The 18,506-nt window shown below is 41.5% G+C and overlaps 1 protein-coding gene across 10 annotated transcripts in view; it reads right to left on the reverse strand.

The window, feature by feature from the left end:
- The window catches only part of ENOX1 (ecto-NOX disulfide-thiol exchanger 1), a 535,380-nt gene that overhangs the window by 10,643 nt on the left and 506,231 nt on the right, over nucleotides 1–18,506 (reverse strand). For all 10 annotated transcript variants that reach the window (XM_046663943.1, XM_046663938.1, XM_046663939.1 and 7 more), the window contains 2 exons: nucleotides 11,420–11,522; nucleotides 529–614 (listed from right to left, as the gene is read on the reverse strand). In XM_046663943.1, coding sequence (XP_046519899.1) covers nucleotides 529–614; nucleotides 11,420–11,522 — 189 coding nt within the window. The remainder of the gene's footprint in view (nucleotides 1–528; nucleotides 615–11,419; nucleotides 11,523–18,506) is intronic.

The following is an 18,506-nucleotide window of genomic DNA, read 5'->3' on the forward strand; positions in this document are numbered from 1 at the left end:
AGTGATGTGCCAACTTGGAGGGTGACCCTGAGGAGCACAGCTGAGAAGAACTCTGCAGTCATTTCTTCCACTTAGAGAATAATGCTGAAAAACAACCATTAATACAGTTTTCTTGAGAGTCATATCAGATCTCTATGTTATTTGGGGTGATTTTTCCTCTATTGTGTGGAGTTCTTAACACAGAATCCTGTGAGAATAGCTCTAAGGATAATGCCCCATTAGCCATCCTGACCTGATTTCTCCCTTGTTTTGGGAACTTTCGAGCCAACCTGCAATTTGAAGTCCCTCATACGCTTTTCAAAGTAATTTGGCATCTGCTGAAGGTCGTTGTCATTTTAGATAACTGCTTTTCTTTCTACAAAGACAAAAGTGAGTGGAAAGAAGACAACGATCTGCCGAAAACCGAGGTTCCTATGAAGGAGGAGGACTGATTATGTCCCTCACGCAGCTGCCGCAGGGTGCGCCTGCAGCCAGCGATCGGCACACTCAATTTCAGCAATGCAAGGCCGCTCCAGAAAAGACATTTACCTTGGAGTCCAGCTGCTGCATGTATGACCAGAGATACTCTATATTGGCTCCAAAAGGATGGACGTGAAGAAACGTTGATATGATGCCTGAATTAAAAAGACAAACAGTGGACGTTACTGAGAGGCAAATAAGAGTCTCAGTCAAATAATGTCATCTAACCCCAAAGACGGTTTTGTCAGGCTAAGTTATGGTCTTGCCATTTCTAAGAGCACTCAGCAAGCATTCAATAGCAGCATGTTTTGGGGACAGTAATAGTAACATGGCACACAGAACACTCCATCTCCTGGAATGACAGTAGTTAGAAAAGCTAGACTCAGACAAAATATAGATGGATAAAGGTATTTCTAAACAAAGACTCCTGGAAGCATTTCAACTACCAATTTTATGCTTGATTTACCAACACAAAATTGTAGTTATTGGAAGGATAAAATTCCCTCTCTTCTTTTCCTCAGTGGACTTCGCGGTATGAAAACGGCTCATACAGCTGTGTGAGAAGTCACACTGCCTCAAATTTCTCTGATAATTACAGCTGCTGGTTATGAAAAGTATTTAATCCACATTTCTCCTAACTCCACTGAAGGAAGCACAAATCCTTCTGGAAACATTCCCTATCTCCCGTGGTTGTTGCTGTTGTTTAAAGGGAGCCAGCTTGCCCTCTCGTTCTCCCTGCTGTAATTTACAAGATCATCTTAGAAGGTCTGGGAATGGAGGGTTTGGCTGGAGTCTGATAATAAATCAGAAGGCTTTTCCATTGTGAAAATCAACTGTCAACAAGGTACTGACAAATGAAAAGCTGGATGCAGGCGTCAGGGCTGAAGGAAAGGCATTAGCTTCCTACCCTCCCCACTCCTATATCCAAATCGAAATAGTGAAAATGAGGATGTTGATTCCACAGACTGTATGCTGCTGTCTGTTAAGAAACTGTGTTCACACTGACATATATTTTGGTTCTCTTTTAAACGGGCTTCAAGATGAATTACATCAGAGGATAACCCCTCTCGTGCTGTTTATTGTGAAGCTTTGGAGCCTGAGAGACAAAGGTCAAAGGGCAGACCCCCACTTGCATGAATGGCAGTCAGGGCTGGCACTAGCTGAGCACATCCTTCTCGCACGACGTTGTCCTATGAATTGCAGGGGGCCCTTGGACTGATCTGGGAGAGGCCCCACGGCCCCCTCCTCTCCTGTGGGATGGTTGGGAGGCTCTGGGATGAGTGGGATCAGTTTCTGAAGGAAAGCTCCCAGTTTATCCTTGAGCTGAGGACACAGAACTGAAGACTCTCGATAAGCACTCTCAAAGACCTGTCCTCAGAACTCTGCTTTCATGAGGTTTTTATTGGTTTACAGTGAAATGAGGAAGATAGAAACAATTCCTTACATTTCTCCATAAAGCTAAAACCTCAGTTTTCAGAGATTAACCTGTTTTTCTTGAGATATAAAGAATTACCATTTTATTCTGAGTTTATGTTCTCCCTTTTTTACTACAATGTCCTTCTTTCATGAAATAATGGCGATGATAGACCATAATGATGGTAGTTGTAATATCTTTCAGTGGCAAATAGCCATTTTTAATATACTTAAGTGGAATTGTTTTTTCTCCCTCCTATACCACCTTATTTGTTAATATATCGTTTAATTTTATAGACCTGGCAGCTACTTCCCTGCTCTCAGGGAAAGAAATTCTCAAATCTGGTGAGGTGGCGTTCTAAGTAATTATGTTACTAATAAGAGTTAAAATACAGAAGCTCATGAATGATTTACTTAAAAAAATTAGAACAGAAGTGTTTAAAAAATAACACTTTCATTTGCACTTCTGAAGTGGGAGAGAGGAGCAGAATTCTTGGGGGAATTGCCTCTGTTTCAGGATTGCGGGTGGGGCTTTCCCTGCTGTCCTAGGCTGAGGACAGGGGTACTACGTCCGCGTGAAGGTTTCTACAGACAGCCTTGAACAAACGGTAGGCAGTCGCCACGCCCTTTAAGGAGGAGGACAGGAAAGGGAGAAGGAGTAGTCAACCCCGGCTTTGTGAGAAGGCGAGGGTGTTCCTAGGGAGAGGCTTTTCCTTCTCCCACACAGGCTTTCCCAGGGAGGGGAGGGGGTGCTTGAAGAAAGTGGCTCACAGAGCCTGGAGGGCTGCTGCAAGAGGGGGAAGCAGCAGTGCTCTCCTGGGTTGGACATCTGCTCAGGTAGCAGACTGATCCGGCTTTGCACTGGCCTGAGCACAGAGGGGATGGCAGGGCTGATATGGGGAGCTGTGTGGCACTGCAGCCTTTAGGGTGACCAGGATGTGTGAGTTTCCCATGGGGCAAGGGGGCATCTCAGAAGGTAGAGGGGCTTGAGCAGTCTTACCAGTAAACTACCTCAAGGGCCCCAGCAGCCAGATAAAAACATTTGTCATATTCATCTCCCCACTGGACAGACTTAATATCTCCTGGAGAACCCACAGCCTCTCCTATGAATGCCCATGGGAGTGTGATGTGAAGATAAATGTCTTCAGTAGAATGAAAAGAATGAGTCAGAAAAGGATGGGAGCGGAGGTGTTGTGAAGGAGAGGCTGATAACTCTTGGCCTAGGAGACGAAGTGCTGAAGGAGGCAATTTAGGGATACCAGAAATGGGAGGAGCTGGAGTGCTGCTTTTGTTGCCTCCGTGATGTTGGCCTCCCTCTGTGTACATGGACTTGCTCCTTCGCTATTTACTGTCCCTCAGTCCCAATCTTAGGTCTACACCCCCAAGGAACTCTGCCCTTAGACAGTCTTTATATGTTCTGGTTCAGTATTGGAAATATTGTATACATTTACTATAAACGTACGTTGAATGAATTTATCCTCTAGTACTGAGAACAGCCAGTATATTTCTTTAAAAATTCTATTGTTCTATTATTGATAAATGGGGATAAATAAGAACCTTAAACATTGCTACCAGTACTAATCGATGATGTACTACTCTTCCAAAAATCAGCAAACTTTGAGGCATTATTCACTGGTGATTCCTGCCCTTAACTCATCCTGTTATGGATTAAGAAGCACAGAGTAACTTGGATGTTCTGGGTATGGATAATGTTTATCGAAACTATTTTGCTCATAAAACTAAGTGGCAAATGCTCATATGATTTCTATATATATTTCTAAAATCAGATTAGAAATCCTGACCCAGGCACCAGCCTGGTGGCCTAGTGGTTAAGTTCACGTGCTCTGCTTCAGCGGCCTGGGGTTCACCGGTTCAGATCCTGAAAGCTGACCTAGACACTGCTCATCAAGCCATGCTGAGGTGGTGTCCCACAGAGAAGAACTAGAAGGACATACAACTAAGATATACAACTATGTACTGGGGCTTTGAAGAGGAAAAAAAGGGGAAGATTGGCAACAGATCTTAGCTCAGAGCCAATCTTCCTTACCAAAAAAAAAAGCATACCTTAAAAAAACAAAGAAATCCTGACCCACCCATGAGTAATTTTCCTTAGGACAGTAATCAGAACCATCTAGGTGGTAGCTGATATTAACAAGCCATTAGCTTTTCTTTATAAAAGTTTAGCAATTGACGCTACATTCATGTGGGGCCAAGGCAGGCAGTTAAATAAAGGTTTCCCAAGCTTTTCCTATGGATGGCAACCATGTTATTCGGTATTGCTAGACATACAGCACAAACGGGAAATATTAGTCATCCTCCTTCCAAGTACAGCTCCTCTCACAGTCCCCACTCCTGCCGCTGCCCATCCCAGTAGCATCACAGAGGCATCAGTCACGCCACCGGAGAAAATGTAGTTTCTAGGCCTGAGTTTTGGATCAGATTCATTTAGCGGGGAGCTTCCTAAATAAACCTCTTTATGTAAAAAAATAAAGCCTCTTTGCAGCTCCTTTAAAGGAACTGGGATACTTCCTGAGAAAGGAAAATAGGATAGCTGCAACTCAAAATCTAGTGAAAAATTCTACAAACCCAGAAAATGGAGACTATTTTATGGTTCCTGGGAGGGAACTAAAGGTTTGGTAAAAGTGACACCAGGACCTGAGGGTGGAGAACTCAGCCATTACTGAGCTGGTGGATCTGCATAGGGATGGACGTAACAGTTGGTCTTGGCCATTTCCATAGAGAAGCAGACGTCTTCATATTTAAGAACAGGTTTCCCAACAGTGGAAAATACAACCACAAGCAGCTAATTTAAGAAAATAAAAAAGGAGTAGAGAAGGCTGTCAGTACTCTTGAACTTTTTGCACATCTCAGGGCCTTAAAAACGACTAGAAAGATATACAATCCAGCTCTGTACAACCTGTGGCAAATCCTTCATTAGGAAGGCCCATTTAATCAGGCACGTAAAAGCTTTTTGAGCTTTCCCATCAAAATCGTCTAGTTTATTCTCATTTTTAGAGCTCACTAAGACCATAGGAGGAGCATTTAAATTAGCTGGATAGTGCTAGATTTTTACTGCTTCATTCACTCTTATTTAAACATTTCCTTAGCAGCAATTAGGTGCCAAGGTGCTAGGGAAACAGCATTGCGGCAGACAGACAAGGTTCCTACTCTTGGGGAATTTATAGTCTAAGTGAGCAACACAGATGATAAACAAGAAGATTAGAAAGAAACGAAACATTGTTTCAGACAGTGGTAAGCAGAGTGAAGAAAACAAAACAGGTAATAGATAGAACGGTGGTGGTGGGGTAACCTCAAACTTGGTGGAGGGACACTACATCCGGAGGTTGAGCGAAGGCAAATTTTCCTGAGAGTCAGATGAGAAGGAGCCAGCAACACAGAGCCCAGGGGAAGATCACTCCAGGTACAGGCAACAGAAAGTGCAAAGGGCCTGAGGTGGAAATGAGCCAGAAGGAACAAACCTGGCTGGAGAGTGGTACAATGTGTTTGGAGGTAGGTGGGAAGCCAGATCAAGAAGGGCCTTGTGTGCCAGAGTAAGGGGTTTGGATTAAATTCTACATATAGTAGGAAACCAACAGAAGGGATCTAAGCAGGGGCATGATATGATCTGAATTATGTTTTAAACTTATCATTCAAGCTCCTGTGTGGTAAACAGACAAAATAGAAATGGGAGACCAATTAGAAGTGTCTACACACGACCTGAAGCTGCTTTAAAGGTATAAGATAGTAGAGTTCATGTTTCTATGTTGAAGGTATGACCCTCTACTTACATCTGAGATCACTGCCTAAGGGCGATGCAGCTTTCATTACAGTCCTCATAGATTACAGAGTGTTGAGTTGAAAAAGACCCTCTAATCAACCTCCTAACTTTATACAACATGAGGAATGAGATACACAGGGGTTAAGCGATATGCCCAGTGTATCAAATGCCTCCATCCACAAATATTCTGCGTGAGCCTGCCCTGCTCAGGGCTGTTTAAAGATCATCAGGTACTGTGGTTTGTCACAGGGCCATACACCCTACTCCCATCTTTTTCTCATATGGACTCCTATTTTAAAAAGCTGGTTGGTTACCTGATGAGAACAAAGTATCAATTTGTACATTCAGTTTGGGGAGTGCTTTATTCTCTTTGAGTTGAGTGAGAAATGGAATCCCACCAGAATACACTCTCCTATCTTCAGGCTACTTGGAGTTTTATTCCAAAGTCTCTGTGTCAACTTGTAAATTCTGGCTGAGAATTGCTTTCCTTATGTCCGCACTGGTTGACAGTCTCCCGGGAAATTTCAGGAAACCCCGGGCTCTATCAGCTCACTGGGGCAGGGGGGCACCCCAGGGATCTCCAGGAACCTCAGCTCTGCAGAGGAACAGCTGTCTCTCTAGACACAGTCATATCTTGCTGGAAACCAACAGAAGCCTGACCATAAGCCAGTCTTAAATATTCCTGCTTCATGTTACAGCCCATATGAAGGCTCCACGGACACTGAACTAGAGAGCTAGCCAGGAGGATACTATGTGAAATCTGGGTTTCCCAATAAGCCACGAGGGGACAGTTGTCTCTGGGCAGCTGCAGAGCGATAAAGCATTCAGAGGAAGCAGAGAGAGGCAGGACCATGAGTGGATGGCAGAAGACTGATCAAACAGTTGTGGTTTAGTCGGATACTTCTCAGTGCCTTGGGATTCTAAAAAGCTTTCATTTTCCAGAAAGCAGTTTGTTCCACTTATTTGGGGAGTGTAATATGTAACTCGTATGGTTAGGTTTTTTGTTGTTGTTGTTACAATCTGTCTACCTGTCTTATTTTATCTAAATCTCTGAGACTGTATTTGGGCCTTTCAGTAAATAGTTCCTTGTATCTGAAATGTCCTTGACGGCTCCCTTATCTATCTGGAGAAACCCTATGCATCCTTTAGGACTCGCTCAACTGTCCTTTCCTACAACCAGGAATCTGTAGCACACATAGCCCCTGCTCTGTGTTTCTGATTTTACTACGAACCACATTTCATTGTCATTAACCACTTTCTTTCTCTAGTCTATGAACTTCTTGGGGGAAGAGATCACCTTATCACCACCATCAGCTAACACAGCTCTTGGCAGATGGCAGGACAGTAGTTCTCAAAACATGGTCCCAGAAGTGCTGGCTCTGATATCACCTCAGATGTTAGTTTTACAATAAACAGAATCTCCATGTAGGGATTCTGCCTTTTAAACAGGCTGCCCAGATGATTCTTTTTTACACTGAAGGCTGGTAATTTTTATTGCAGGCTCTTGACAAACATTTGTTGATTTATTGATATAGACATTCGTTCCAGGAAACAAGATTTAGGTCAATGATTCATTCTTTATGGTCAGTAGCTTCCAGAGAAGAAAACACTCTTCAAATTACTTTTCTCGGGTGCAGCCTACATATAGCCTCAACTCTATTCACTGAAAAGACCAAAAATCACTACTCAACCTTCTTTAAGTGTATTTTTCTACATTCTATTCATCTGCTTCCTAATACCCACCTATTAGGGGGAACATTCTAATTTGGACATAGACAGGTTGTGTGCAGATGTGTGAAATGGTGACAATGATGGAAATGGTGGTGGTGGTGGTAGGGGAAGAGCCTGATATAAAGAAGGATCTTGGTTACCCATAGTATGTATGTCCTGAGCTGCAGAGGAGTCAGGATGATACGTAAAGAAGTTTGCCTGATCATTGAGAATTTGAGGGCAGTTCTCGGGGGTCTGGGGAAGTGTTGAGGAACAGCTACTTCGTAAACAGAGTGGTTGAGAAGGTTTTGACTCTACCTAGAAGGGTTTACAATGATGACTAGCATTGACAAGGTGCCAATCAGGGCTGCTGAGACTGGAAATCTATTGAGTAGAATTAATTAAAAAGCAAGAGAAGATGGAGTGATACAGACCCAGAGTTATACTGTCAATATCTCCTCAGAGCTATATGTCTATGAATAAAAAAATTTTGATCCGTTCTCCTTCATAACAATAGCCAGTGGTTTCCAGGCAAACACAGCTCCAAAGTTTTGGTCCTAAATCAAAAGTATTGACTCATTCTATCCCACACAAGTTCAATGCATGCCAGATCCAACATGTAGGCCATATGTGAAATGAACCAGGAGTTCTGGCATAGACACTAGGCAATGTCAAGCTGGCCTAATGTGTGGTTACTATAGAGTTGTGAGATGTAAAATGCTATCCTGCAATGTCCCCATCAAAATGTAATTTTTTTAGGTCCAATTATATGTCAACCTGTCTTCACAATGATTGATTGCAAAATAAATAATCCAGAAATCACAATAATGAAGTGCTTTCTAAGGGCCTATCTTCTTTAGTTGAATTGGAACATGGCACTCAGTGCCCATTAATTGTCAAGCAGAAAGTTTGGCAGAATGATTAAACTCCCAAGGGACTCAGGATCCAAATCTTCAAAGCTCCAACAATGTTATCAATGAAATCCCACTGATCTTCTATAATATATACCTAACTTATGTGCCTTAAAGACTCCAATTTCTTAAAATGGTCATGAGAATGTCTGGAAAGAATATTTACTTTTGCCCAGATAAATTAGTGTCATAAATAATCACAAACAACTAGGATTCCTCATTGTTTAGGAAGTTCTAGCTTCAGTTTTATGTTCTCTGTAGATGGAATCCATTTGAATAGCTTATTTCTCAACCCCCTGCCTTCTCTTCCAGGCAATCAAGATTTGTGCCACTATACATTTTTTATATAACATTTGTGTGTTCCACGAGGGTGTCAAGTTATCTGAAATATTCGCACATAGTATATACAGTAGGCACCCAGATGTGATGGAGATTTTGCCAATAAGTATTTTTAATTCAAGGGAGATTTTTCTGCTGTGCTCCTGGCCTTCTAGACTGACTTAGAGCTGGCCCATTCTATCCTCTATATAGGCTTAATTATTCCAAGGGAAGATTCCAGGGAAACTTCAAAGAGTATTCCTGACCCCTCCAGATATACCCAGAAGTCCAGGGGACTCCCAGAATCATTGTGCCTACAAGTATTCTTCGGAAAAGTGTAGCCCCAGCACCAGAAACTCCTTTCTCTCTCTAGCCTGGTCCTGAGCAGTTTTGGACCCATATTCTGTCCCTATCACAGTCCTTCTCTAGATTCCAGAAGCTGCAGGAGAGGTCTTCATGGTCCCAACACTCAGGTATCTACAAAGTATGAATGGCTCAACTCAACCAGCAGAGGTTCATGTTAAATGGCAGGGGGCAATTGCATCCTTTGGCAGGATCCATTTTGCCAGTCTTGGAAACTCTTCCCTACCTTGGCATTCTTTTGGATGATTACTCTCTCTTTGACAACAAAAGAGTGTAAATGCCTAGAGATTTGGGGAGAGAGTTTGGGCAAGAAGTCATCTGTAATCAAACTTCATTAACTAGAGTAAAATGGAATACTGAGGTAGAGAGGAAATGGAGAAATGAAGGGAAAAATTAAATGACTAAGTTTATTTTAATCAACAACTTAAATCTCCAGCCTCCTTTCTACCTAAACATTTATATAAATTGATTTAAAATGAGTATCACATGCTGTTTCTCTTTTGCTCGACCCTGAACTTCAAAAGCTAACATAGGTAGACCAGTTCAAAAGACCAAAAGTAAGGGGGAAAGTCCTGGAAAATTTAGAGTTGTTTGTGCCTACTTTTTATTGAAGATCCTGAGTTATCAAATTTTTTTCTTTCTAACACACTTGAATTTAGCAATTAAAAAATTTTTTTCTAATACTGAAGACCTCAGCAGAAGTGACATGTTATAAATGTAACCTTCCTTTCTACTTCTGTTAACCTCGGTGTGTAAAGCACACCATTTTTTAAATTTTTAGGTAGCTGATTAAAAAAATTTATGTGTGTATATATATATATATGCGTGTATATATGTGTGTGTGTATATATGTATGTACATATATAGTAACTACTTAGAAGACATTGTAAATGAACTGTGTTCTTCAAGTAGAACGTACAAGGAGAAGCAATCTGTAGTGAGAGGCAGGAAATAGAATAAAGAAAATGGAGACCTATTCCCACTTTTTAACCTTTAAGTGGTCTGTATTATTCAGACAAACAAAGAGAGAGAGTCTGCTGTGGATTGTTGCATGCTTTGTTCACACACTAAAAGCATCATGGGGAAAATAACAACTTTGTCACACTGAGAGAAAGAGAAACAATTGTCAGAGTTTGACACATTTTGCAATAGAAGAAAAATCCAGTTGCCAACTACATATGGGTTCATTTTGGGTTCCTGGAACTGAGAGCCCATCAGCATGTCTTATGAAACTTGTGCATAGCATGTGATTACGGCTGTATATCATCAGAGAGAAAAAAATAATTGGTTTTCCTTGGAGTATCTCTAAGTTGATGTCATATTCAATAACCCTGTAGTTGAAAAATCTATATATGATGGATGAAGTTTGGACTATCTTTTGAATTTAATTCCTCCTGTGCCAGCTTCTGCGGGCCCTGGTGTACCTGTCATTTTGAGGTGCGTACATGCAGTATTTAGAAAATGCAGCCAGGTGCTACTTCTGCCAGATGATGAACTACAGAACAATGTGTCTCACATGTACAGTGGCCTCATTCTTCACTCTTAACCATGCCACAGAGGAGCCAGTCTAAACTTGGAACCCCAGTCTAGGGTCAGTGCCAAGGCGCAGCTTGAACTAATGCTGTGCATCACAGAGTGAAGATGGTGGTTTCTCCTTCTCTGAGTTTGAGGAATCCGGAAACAGCCTTAAACATACAGGCTCCTAAGGTAGGGTTCCAGGCACATTACTAACACGTCCTCATCAAGAACTCTTCCTTGTGAGAATAAGTACTACTTCTGAATCTGCTCATGAGGATGATCAAAAGGGAACATTTAGAGCGTCACCTCTGGTCCAGATACAGAAAAAGCCACCCTAGATGTATTTTGTGGGCCAAGCGATTTTTTTTAAATGAACAGCAACGTCCTTCCTTCTACTTTCCCTTTGCTTAGCGGCCAGCTTGTTTTATTTAACTTGGGTAAATGGATCCAAACTTGGGCAGGGAAGCCTGGATTAGACTGTCCTAGAGTAGCCCAGCAGTGGTAGTCTGGATGCCCTTATATCATCAGCATTGTAGGTCTGGCCTTGGGCTGACCTCAGGATGTGGTCTCTCTTGAGCCTGGGGATCTGGCTTGGTTTGGAACGTTTGGGTTGGATTCAATGTGGCCTCCACTTGGAATTGATGAGTCCAGATTTTGAAATCAGATTTGTAACATGTGAGATGCAAATTAATCTGTCTTCTAGTACTCAGATTTATGATCAACAGCTAACTAATATACATGGTTATAGAAGAGCAAAACCCTCATTGGTTTGTACAACCCTAATTTGAAATGTACATAATACAATCTTGACAGAGTTAATCTCACTTCTGATAGAAGGCAAAGCTGTTTAAATTGTTAACACGTTGAAGGTGAATTACTTAAATATTATTTAAGTAAATTACCTGAGAATTATTTAAGAGAACAGATGAGGAAAACAGAATTTCCTTACCGATTAGCAGAGCTTCTTTCTCTGATTTTAAGCCTTGGCTTCTTTTCTCAATATTGTTCTCTCGGTCTTGGTTGACCAACGCAACTGTCAACACATTGATTTCCTATAAAGTTAAAAAACAAAAACCATAGAGGTGTTTATGTAGATTCTGTAAATTTCAATAAAAGCCACCAGGTCTTTTAAATTCTATAAAACAGGACATCACTTCATTTATAACTGAAGATCAACTTTTATAAGTAATTGATCTATTTGCCCAACAGTAGAAAAGTAATTCTAGAACTTAAGCTCCTAGCTACCACTCTGAGCAAACCGAGTAACGCTCTCCAAAAGTGGCACATTTGGTGCCAATTATCTTAGGTTTTTGTCCATGTTTTGATTAAATCCTGTTAGCAAAAACTGTATTTGACTGTAGCTACTTTAACATGTTTTATTTCAAATATGAAAAATTCTCTTGAAAAGCACATACAGACTGATTTATAATACTAGGCTAGTAACTTGTTTGAGTGTGCAGGGAAACAGGGCCCATTGCGAAGGTGAGATACAATTGTTGTTAGGAGTGTTTAAGTTGAGTAAGCATAGTCTTTATACACAACTGCAAAAGGTAGATAAAGCGAAGGTTGGGAAATTCTTTTCTTTGGAAACTAAAAATGAAGACTTGTACAACAAGCCAATAGCGCATGAAACATTGAGGCTGGACTATTTTTAGTTCTGTCTATGGTCTTTTTTATTTAAAAACAGAGAAAAATATTTAACTCATATTCTCCCAGACTTGATATTAGCACTCAAACTGGAGAATGATTTAATAGAAAAATCAAATGTAATGGTCAGAGACCTGCATATATGGGATAGTAGAATCATTACGGTAATTGAGTCTTGGAGGGAATTTTCTCATGGAAAGATAAGCTTCAGAGGACTAGCATATTGAGCAAAGGGTTAAGGACACTGTTTTGATTTGATGATGGGGAATCTGCCAGGATGACAGAGGACAGATAGGGAAGGACAAAGGAGAACTTAGATGGTCTGAGCAAATGGTTTGGCAGGTGTTACCAGGCCTGGAACTGGTTATAGGATAGATATTTAGCTAGTTAATATAAATTAACAAAATTGGCCAGATAAAACCATATAGGAAAGCACTGGGAGCATGTTGGGCATGAAAAGAGCACAAACCCCATCTGAAGGCATTCAAATAAAAAAAAGAAAAGACAGAAAAAAAATCCAAAACCTCAGTGCATGCCAATCAAAATAGATCCACAAGCTTAATTTAATCTATGAGCTACTGATTTGTAAATCTGAGGGAATTAGAAATTGCCAGGAAAGAAGACCCTCCTGAGACATGCACTTGGTGGTATTTGGTGAGCGTTTTAGAGGCTCCTCTAAAGGCCAGACTTACCTGCTGAAGACTGAGTGATGGAGACCAAGAGAGGATGGGTAAGGTAAAGATGGGAACCAGATCAGAGGGTACCAACTACGGCCTGGGGCTGATGGTAGGAGTGTGCCCATGAGGACTGGGGTCAGAGAGGGTTTAGGGAATGGTCCAGGGCAAGTCTGGAGCCAGCTGGACATAAACGGTCACTAGAGATGAGAAACGCTCTTCTACTTCAAAAAGGGATCTTGGGAACAAGCCCCAGTGGAAACACAATGAAGAACTTTAAGACAGAATAAACCCAAAGGTTTATTAGATGAGATTAGAACATTTTATAAAGGGGAGCTACAGGGAAAGGAATAGGAAGTCCTTCTGTGATGAAATAACATACGGTGTTTTCTGATTAGGCTGTGTCTCAATTGGAGCAGAGAAGGCTGTGTGGATGCTGCATCTCTCTGGGCTAGTGGGGACAAGGAGCTTGCTGAGTTCTGTTAGTGGTCTGCCCTAAGGACATACAGGTCCCACAGGGACATGGTGCTAGGCTTCTATGCCTGGGAGAGTAAGATTGCTAAGCAGAGTACAGGCTGAGGCTCTGTAAAAGTCTCCCAACAGAAGTTTAGGAAGAAGGAAGATGGAAAAACATTAACTAGGATGATGATTGCATCATTTAAGAATACAAATAATGAACCCCTGAGGTCAGTAGAAACAGTATCTCCAATAAAGGGTGATCTGTTCAGAGCCTGGATGATAATTGGGACCAAATGAAATTACTGAGAAGGGTTTGGCAGACAACAGGCCCACATTAATTGCCAAAACTGAGTGGTGTCCTGGGGCCATCACACAGTTGAGGATCCAGGTTTAGTTAGGGAAATGGACCATAGAGGGCAGGCAGCATGTCAGGAGTCAGCAATAAATGGCAAGGGCAGAATAGATTGAGACCACTCGAGAATGCTGTTAGACACCTGTCCCCATATTCAAAGCTGGAGTCATGAAGAGAGGGGACTTTGAGCAGACCCCAACAACTGCTACTGAATGAACATCTACGAGGAGCCAGATGTAGCCTGCCAGTAAGCGGTGCTTTGATAATGTTTTAGGGTTGGGCAAATGAGGATGGAAAGATAAGAAAGAATCCTAGGACTACTTTTCTGTGGAAATATTTCTTGAGATTCAATACTGTAGCCTGTGCTCTGCTGACCACAAATGATGTACTCCTACATGGTCATCGTCAGCGACCGTGGAGTGGAGACACCTCTCTCCAAGGCTCTCACAACAGTCCAGCAGGCCTGGGCCTGACAGAAACCTGAGGCTTGGCAGATGCTTCAGCCTTTGGGTGCTACTGCGAGTTCTGTCCAGGATGGAGATGGAGCTGCTTTTCTGACTCCTCCAGGATGGAGAATTATGTTGGGAAGTGGTACAGGACCTAATGAAGCTGATCAGGCAGGTTCCAAGGAGTGCTTGCATATCGTACTAAGTTGGCCTCAAGAATCTCCTAAAGGGGAAATACCATTTTCATTATACTCATAGGTGTGTCCAAGCATATTAACTTGAGACTTGGGTCTATAACATCCTTTAGTGAAGTGCGCCAACTTGTGACCACTCAAAAGAGTTACTATGACTAAGCGCTCTGGAGCCTAAGCCTGCCTGGGGCATGATATACAAGCTCAGACTCTTGCTGACAAAGTCACAGAATTAATGATATGGGTGAATGCTGATGTCATACATTTTGCCAGAGACAAAATTTAAAATTAATATGGTTGTATATTAAGGGCTAGAAGACAGGATCGTGATTTTATATAGCCACTTGATGTGCTGGGCTTTTATCTTTTTTCCAGCATTAAAAAAAGAGGAAGGGTGTTATAATGACTCATGTATCATGGGTTCCTTGAAAAATAAAGTTAATTTGATTTGTCTATATTTATAATCGGGCTATTCAGTTGAACAAGAGAATTACAATTATTGATAGCTGCGAGTTTGGGCTAGTCTACAAAGTACAAAGTAGATATAAATAACATCTCTCCCTTCTTTCCATGTTTTCACTTACTGCGTACAAATATAAATTATTATCTAATGTTTGTCAAAAGAGCTCCATCATCATAACTGGTTAAGGTGAAGGGAATAGACAGAGAGAATGTGGGACTAAATAATTCCCCAAACCAAACCCTCCTTGCATGTAAATTAAGCTTGCTTTTACTTTCAGCCACCCAATAAATATTTATGCCACATAACTGGATGTGGATAAGAGCGGATGGGATGGGGAGGTGAGGGAGGTCACTAAGGACAAATTGTTAATGGTGTACAAAGCATACAGTGGGAAGGAAATATTAGGATGGAGATCAAGAGTTTGCGCACAGTGAGATTGTTAGGATTATGAAATGGTATTCCAAGGGAAGTGGCAAGAACACCTTTCAGTTGACACGGTCAAAGTGCTCCACACTAGAAAATGCACAATTGGTAACACTTCCGTACTTGGCAGGAGAACGAACAAGATTATCTAACCAATCTTTTCTCAGTCTACCTTTTAACTCTAATTTCTCTGACACTTAGAAGGAATCATCAAAGGGCTGGAAGAAGATGTTTTCAATAACTGGAAACTAGATCTCATGTACTTTTTAAAAGACTTCTTAAAGAGTTAGCTATTTAAAGGCAGAAATTTCCCCTCTCAGAGTCCTTATCATTTACTTTGAGAAATGATCAAAGTAATTTATCCATTTAGGAAAGCTATTTTCAATAATTTACTGAGCTAGAACTATGCTTTGTTGTTGCTTTGTTTTTGTTCTCTGCCACCCACCCAAGCCCCTAAGAACCAAGTATATGGCTTCCCCAGCTTTATAAAATTCTTTTGTTATTCCTTTCATTTCATCATTCCCGTGCCCTCCTTGACTTTAGTGCTATTTTCGTTCTACTGCAAAGCTTCTTGAGTATGTGGTGTATACCCACTGTGTCTGCTGCCTCACCACCTAAAATCTCAGCTTTCTCATCAATATCCTCACGAAGCTATCCTTTGAAACGTTTTCAGTGACTTCTGTATTTTCTCAGTCCTCTTACCATGTGATATTTGACATCACTGATATCAGCCCCTCTTAAACCATCTACCTCACTTGCTTCTGTTACATAAGAGGTCCTGGTTTTTTTCCTCCTAATTTTTTGTTAAGTCTTCACTCACTTTTTCATTCCCTCTGCTGGTCCAGTACCCGTGGAGAAGGTTACTTTCTTCCTCCTTTTATACTCTTAACTTTGGTACTTGCCAAAGTTCTGTTACCAGTTTTTCTTCTCTATCCTCTTCTATCAGAGTTCTTTCATTCTCCTGGGTTCAACCATCATTACACTTAACTCTTTGACTTCAAACCACGGGGCTTGTCTGCTTGCACTTACCACTGACCAGTTCAAATTCAAAATGAGAGGCGACCATGAGGTGGTAGAAGAGACACTACATACTTGAGTTTTAGCCTTGCCTCTTCCAATAACACAATGGGTTGACCTTGGGCAAGTCACTTAACATCTGAAAGCCTCAGACCACTTGTCTAAGAATTAGGGCATGGGGTAGGGTCAATTACCTCTGAATACTCCTCCATGGAACCCCATCAGCTCTCCAGTGACATGGAAGGTCCAAGGAGCAGATCTCTAGAATTCCTGCTTCCTTACCACTTCCTCCTGTTTTATACTACAAGTCTTCTAAGGAAAGCCTCATTTAAAGAAATTTCCTTATTTAAAAAAATGTCGGAACCCCAGTCTTGCCTGATGTGGTTCTTTAAAATTTTATAATTCTATATATAAAATCCAATTCATCTCACCTGTCAGATTTCACCGTCTTCTGACTTTTCTGTTTCTATTAGTAGCACCATCATTCTTCCACTTGCAGGGGCTTGAAACCTTCATCTTGTCTTTGATTCATCCTCTCTTGATCCCTAAGTGCTTTTCAGACTTCTCTAGATCCAAATTCTATCACATCTCTGTGAGGTGTCTCTCTTGCCCCCCCCCCCCCCCCATATCCCCTGCCACCACGGTGTTCTACTATCAGTTCTCCTAGTTTCTTACTTTGACCACTGCAAGAGGCTCCTGCTTTGTCTCTGCCTCTGGTGTCTTCCTCTTCAATCCACCTTCATAGTACCACCAGATCACTCTTCTAAAATGCCACTTCATCTTGTCAATCTCCAATTTAAAACTCAGATGCTTTCTGATAACCCACAGGAAAATGCCAGACTGAGCCTGGCATTTCAGGTTCAATCTGACCAAAACAGCCTATGCTCTTTATATGTTATGTCCAGTTATGGTCTTAGGAAGCCCCTCCTCCCTTTTCTCCACCACTTCCTACTTACATTTTTACACACAGCACAAGTCCCATATCTCTCAGAGGCATTTATTCCAGGCCACTTGTGTAAGTTTTCCTTATCTAAACACATTTCCTATGTCACTTATGTGGCAGTTGATCACTTATACCTTTGCAAAGAACTGACTTTCACCTGTGTTTGTGTCTTCAACAAAACCGTCCATTTCTTTAGGGCAGTCACCATATCTGAGCAAGTTAGGCAGCACAGCCGAGTGGAACCTGTGTTCTGATTCGGTCACCATTATTTCTGTGCTGGATAACTTGACGCTGAGCATCTGTGAGCTTTCTCTATGTAAAAACATGGATAATAACTTACGCTTATCCCCAAGGTTGCTGTGAAGACCAAATGCCATATGTGAGACGGTGCTTCTGAAAACTATAAAGTTATAGGGATATATTGTGCATCATCATTCTCCTTTATTGTTTTCAGGACTGACTGGATACAGAACAGGTGCATAATACACACTTAGGTCACTGAAGCCATGCAAGAATTCTGTGTGAGACCTTGACTTCAATTATATAAAATCTGTATGCAAAAGTGGTAGTTTTCAAGTTGTGTATATTTTCTGTTTTCCAAATGTTCTGTGGCAATGTTATTAGACTGCTATCCTTATTATCGGAAAAGAAGCCAATGACACACAGATGTCATTTTGAAGAACTATATGTAAGCACAGCCAGTAGTTGACTACTTCATTGAATAACATACTGAGTGACATCCCCTCTACCACACACACTAAATAGGGAGATTACTACCATGTGACTCTCCCTGTGGCCCTCCAAGAGCTGGTGGCCTCTATAGGGATTAGTATAAGGTGAGTGGGACAATTGTCATGATCTGCATGGTAAAGATTCACCATGTCACCTCCCACTTTGCCAACACTACACCATAAGGTTCTCATTCCTTCTCTGCTTTCCTTATTCCATGGCCTGGTTTTGCTGTTTGCTCCTATGCCCTCCTCTTAAACATCATACTTCATGAAATCAGAGTCCCTGCAGACCACAGTCAAGACACCAATCAGCTACTTCAATATCCTTTGCTCACATTTTTGTCAAAGTACCAAAAGCAATCCATCAGGTGATATGCCGGTCTCCAATAACCTTCAAGCTATTCTTCCTAAGATTAGAACTGTAGTCAGGGGAGAAGGAGAGTGGAGATATTTCTTATACTTTCCTTTATGAGTCAGTGACTATCACAAAGCAGGTGCCTGGTGGCTGATAAATAAAGGAATGGCCCATAAACAGTGGCCTGGAATAGTGAAAAAATGATGGATTTGGACACAGAAGACTGGTTCTAATTGCCACCAATGCTGTGTACCCTGTTCCATTGTTTCTGTTTGTGCAAAGAGGGATTTGAAGCAGATGACCTCTACAGTGTCTTCCTGCTCCAAAATTCCATG

This window comes from Equus quagga, chromosome 6 (genome assembly GCF_021613505.1).
Source record: "Equus quagga isolate Etosha38 chromosome 6, UCLA_HA_Equagga_1.0, whole genome shotgun sequence".
NCBI classification, from domain to species: domain Eukaryota; kingdom Metazoa; phylum Chordata; class Mammalia; order Perissodactyla; family Equidae; genus Equus; species Equus quagga.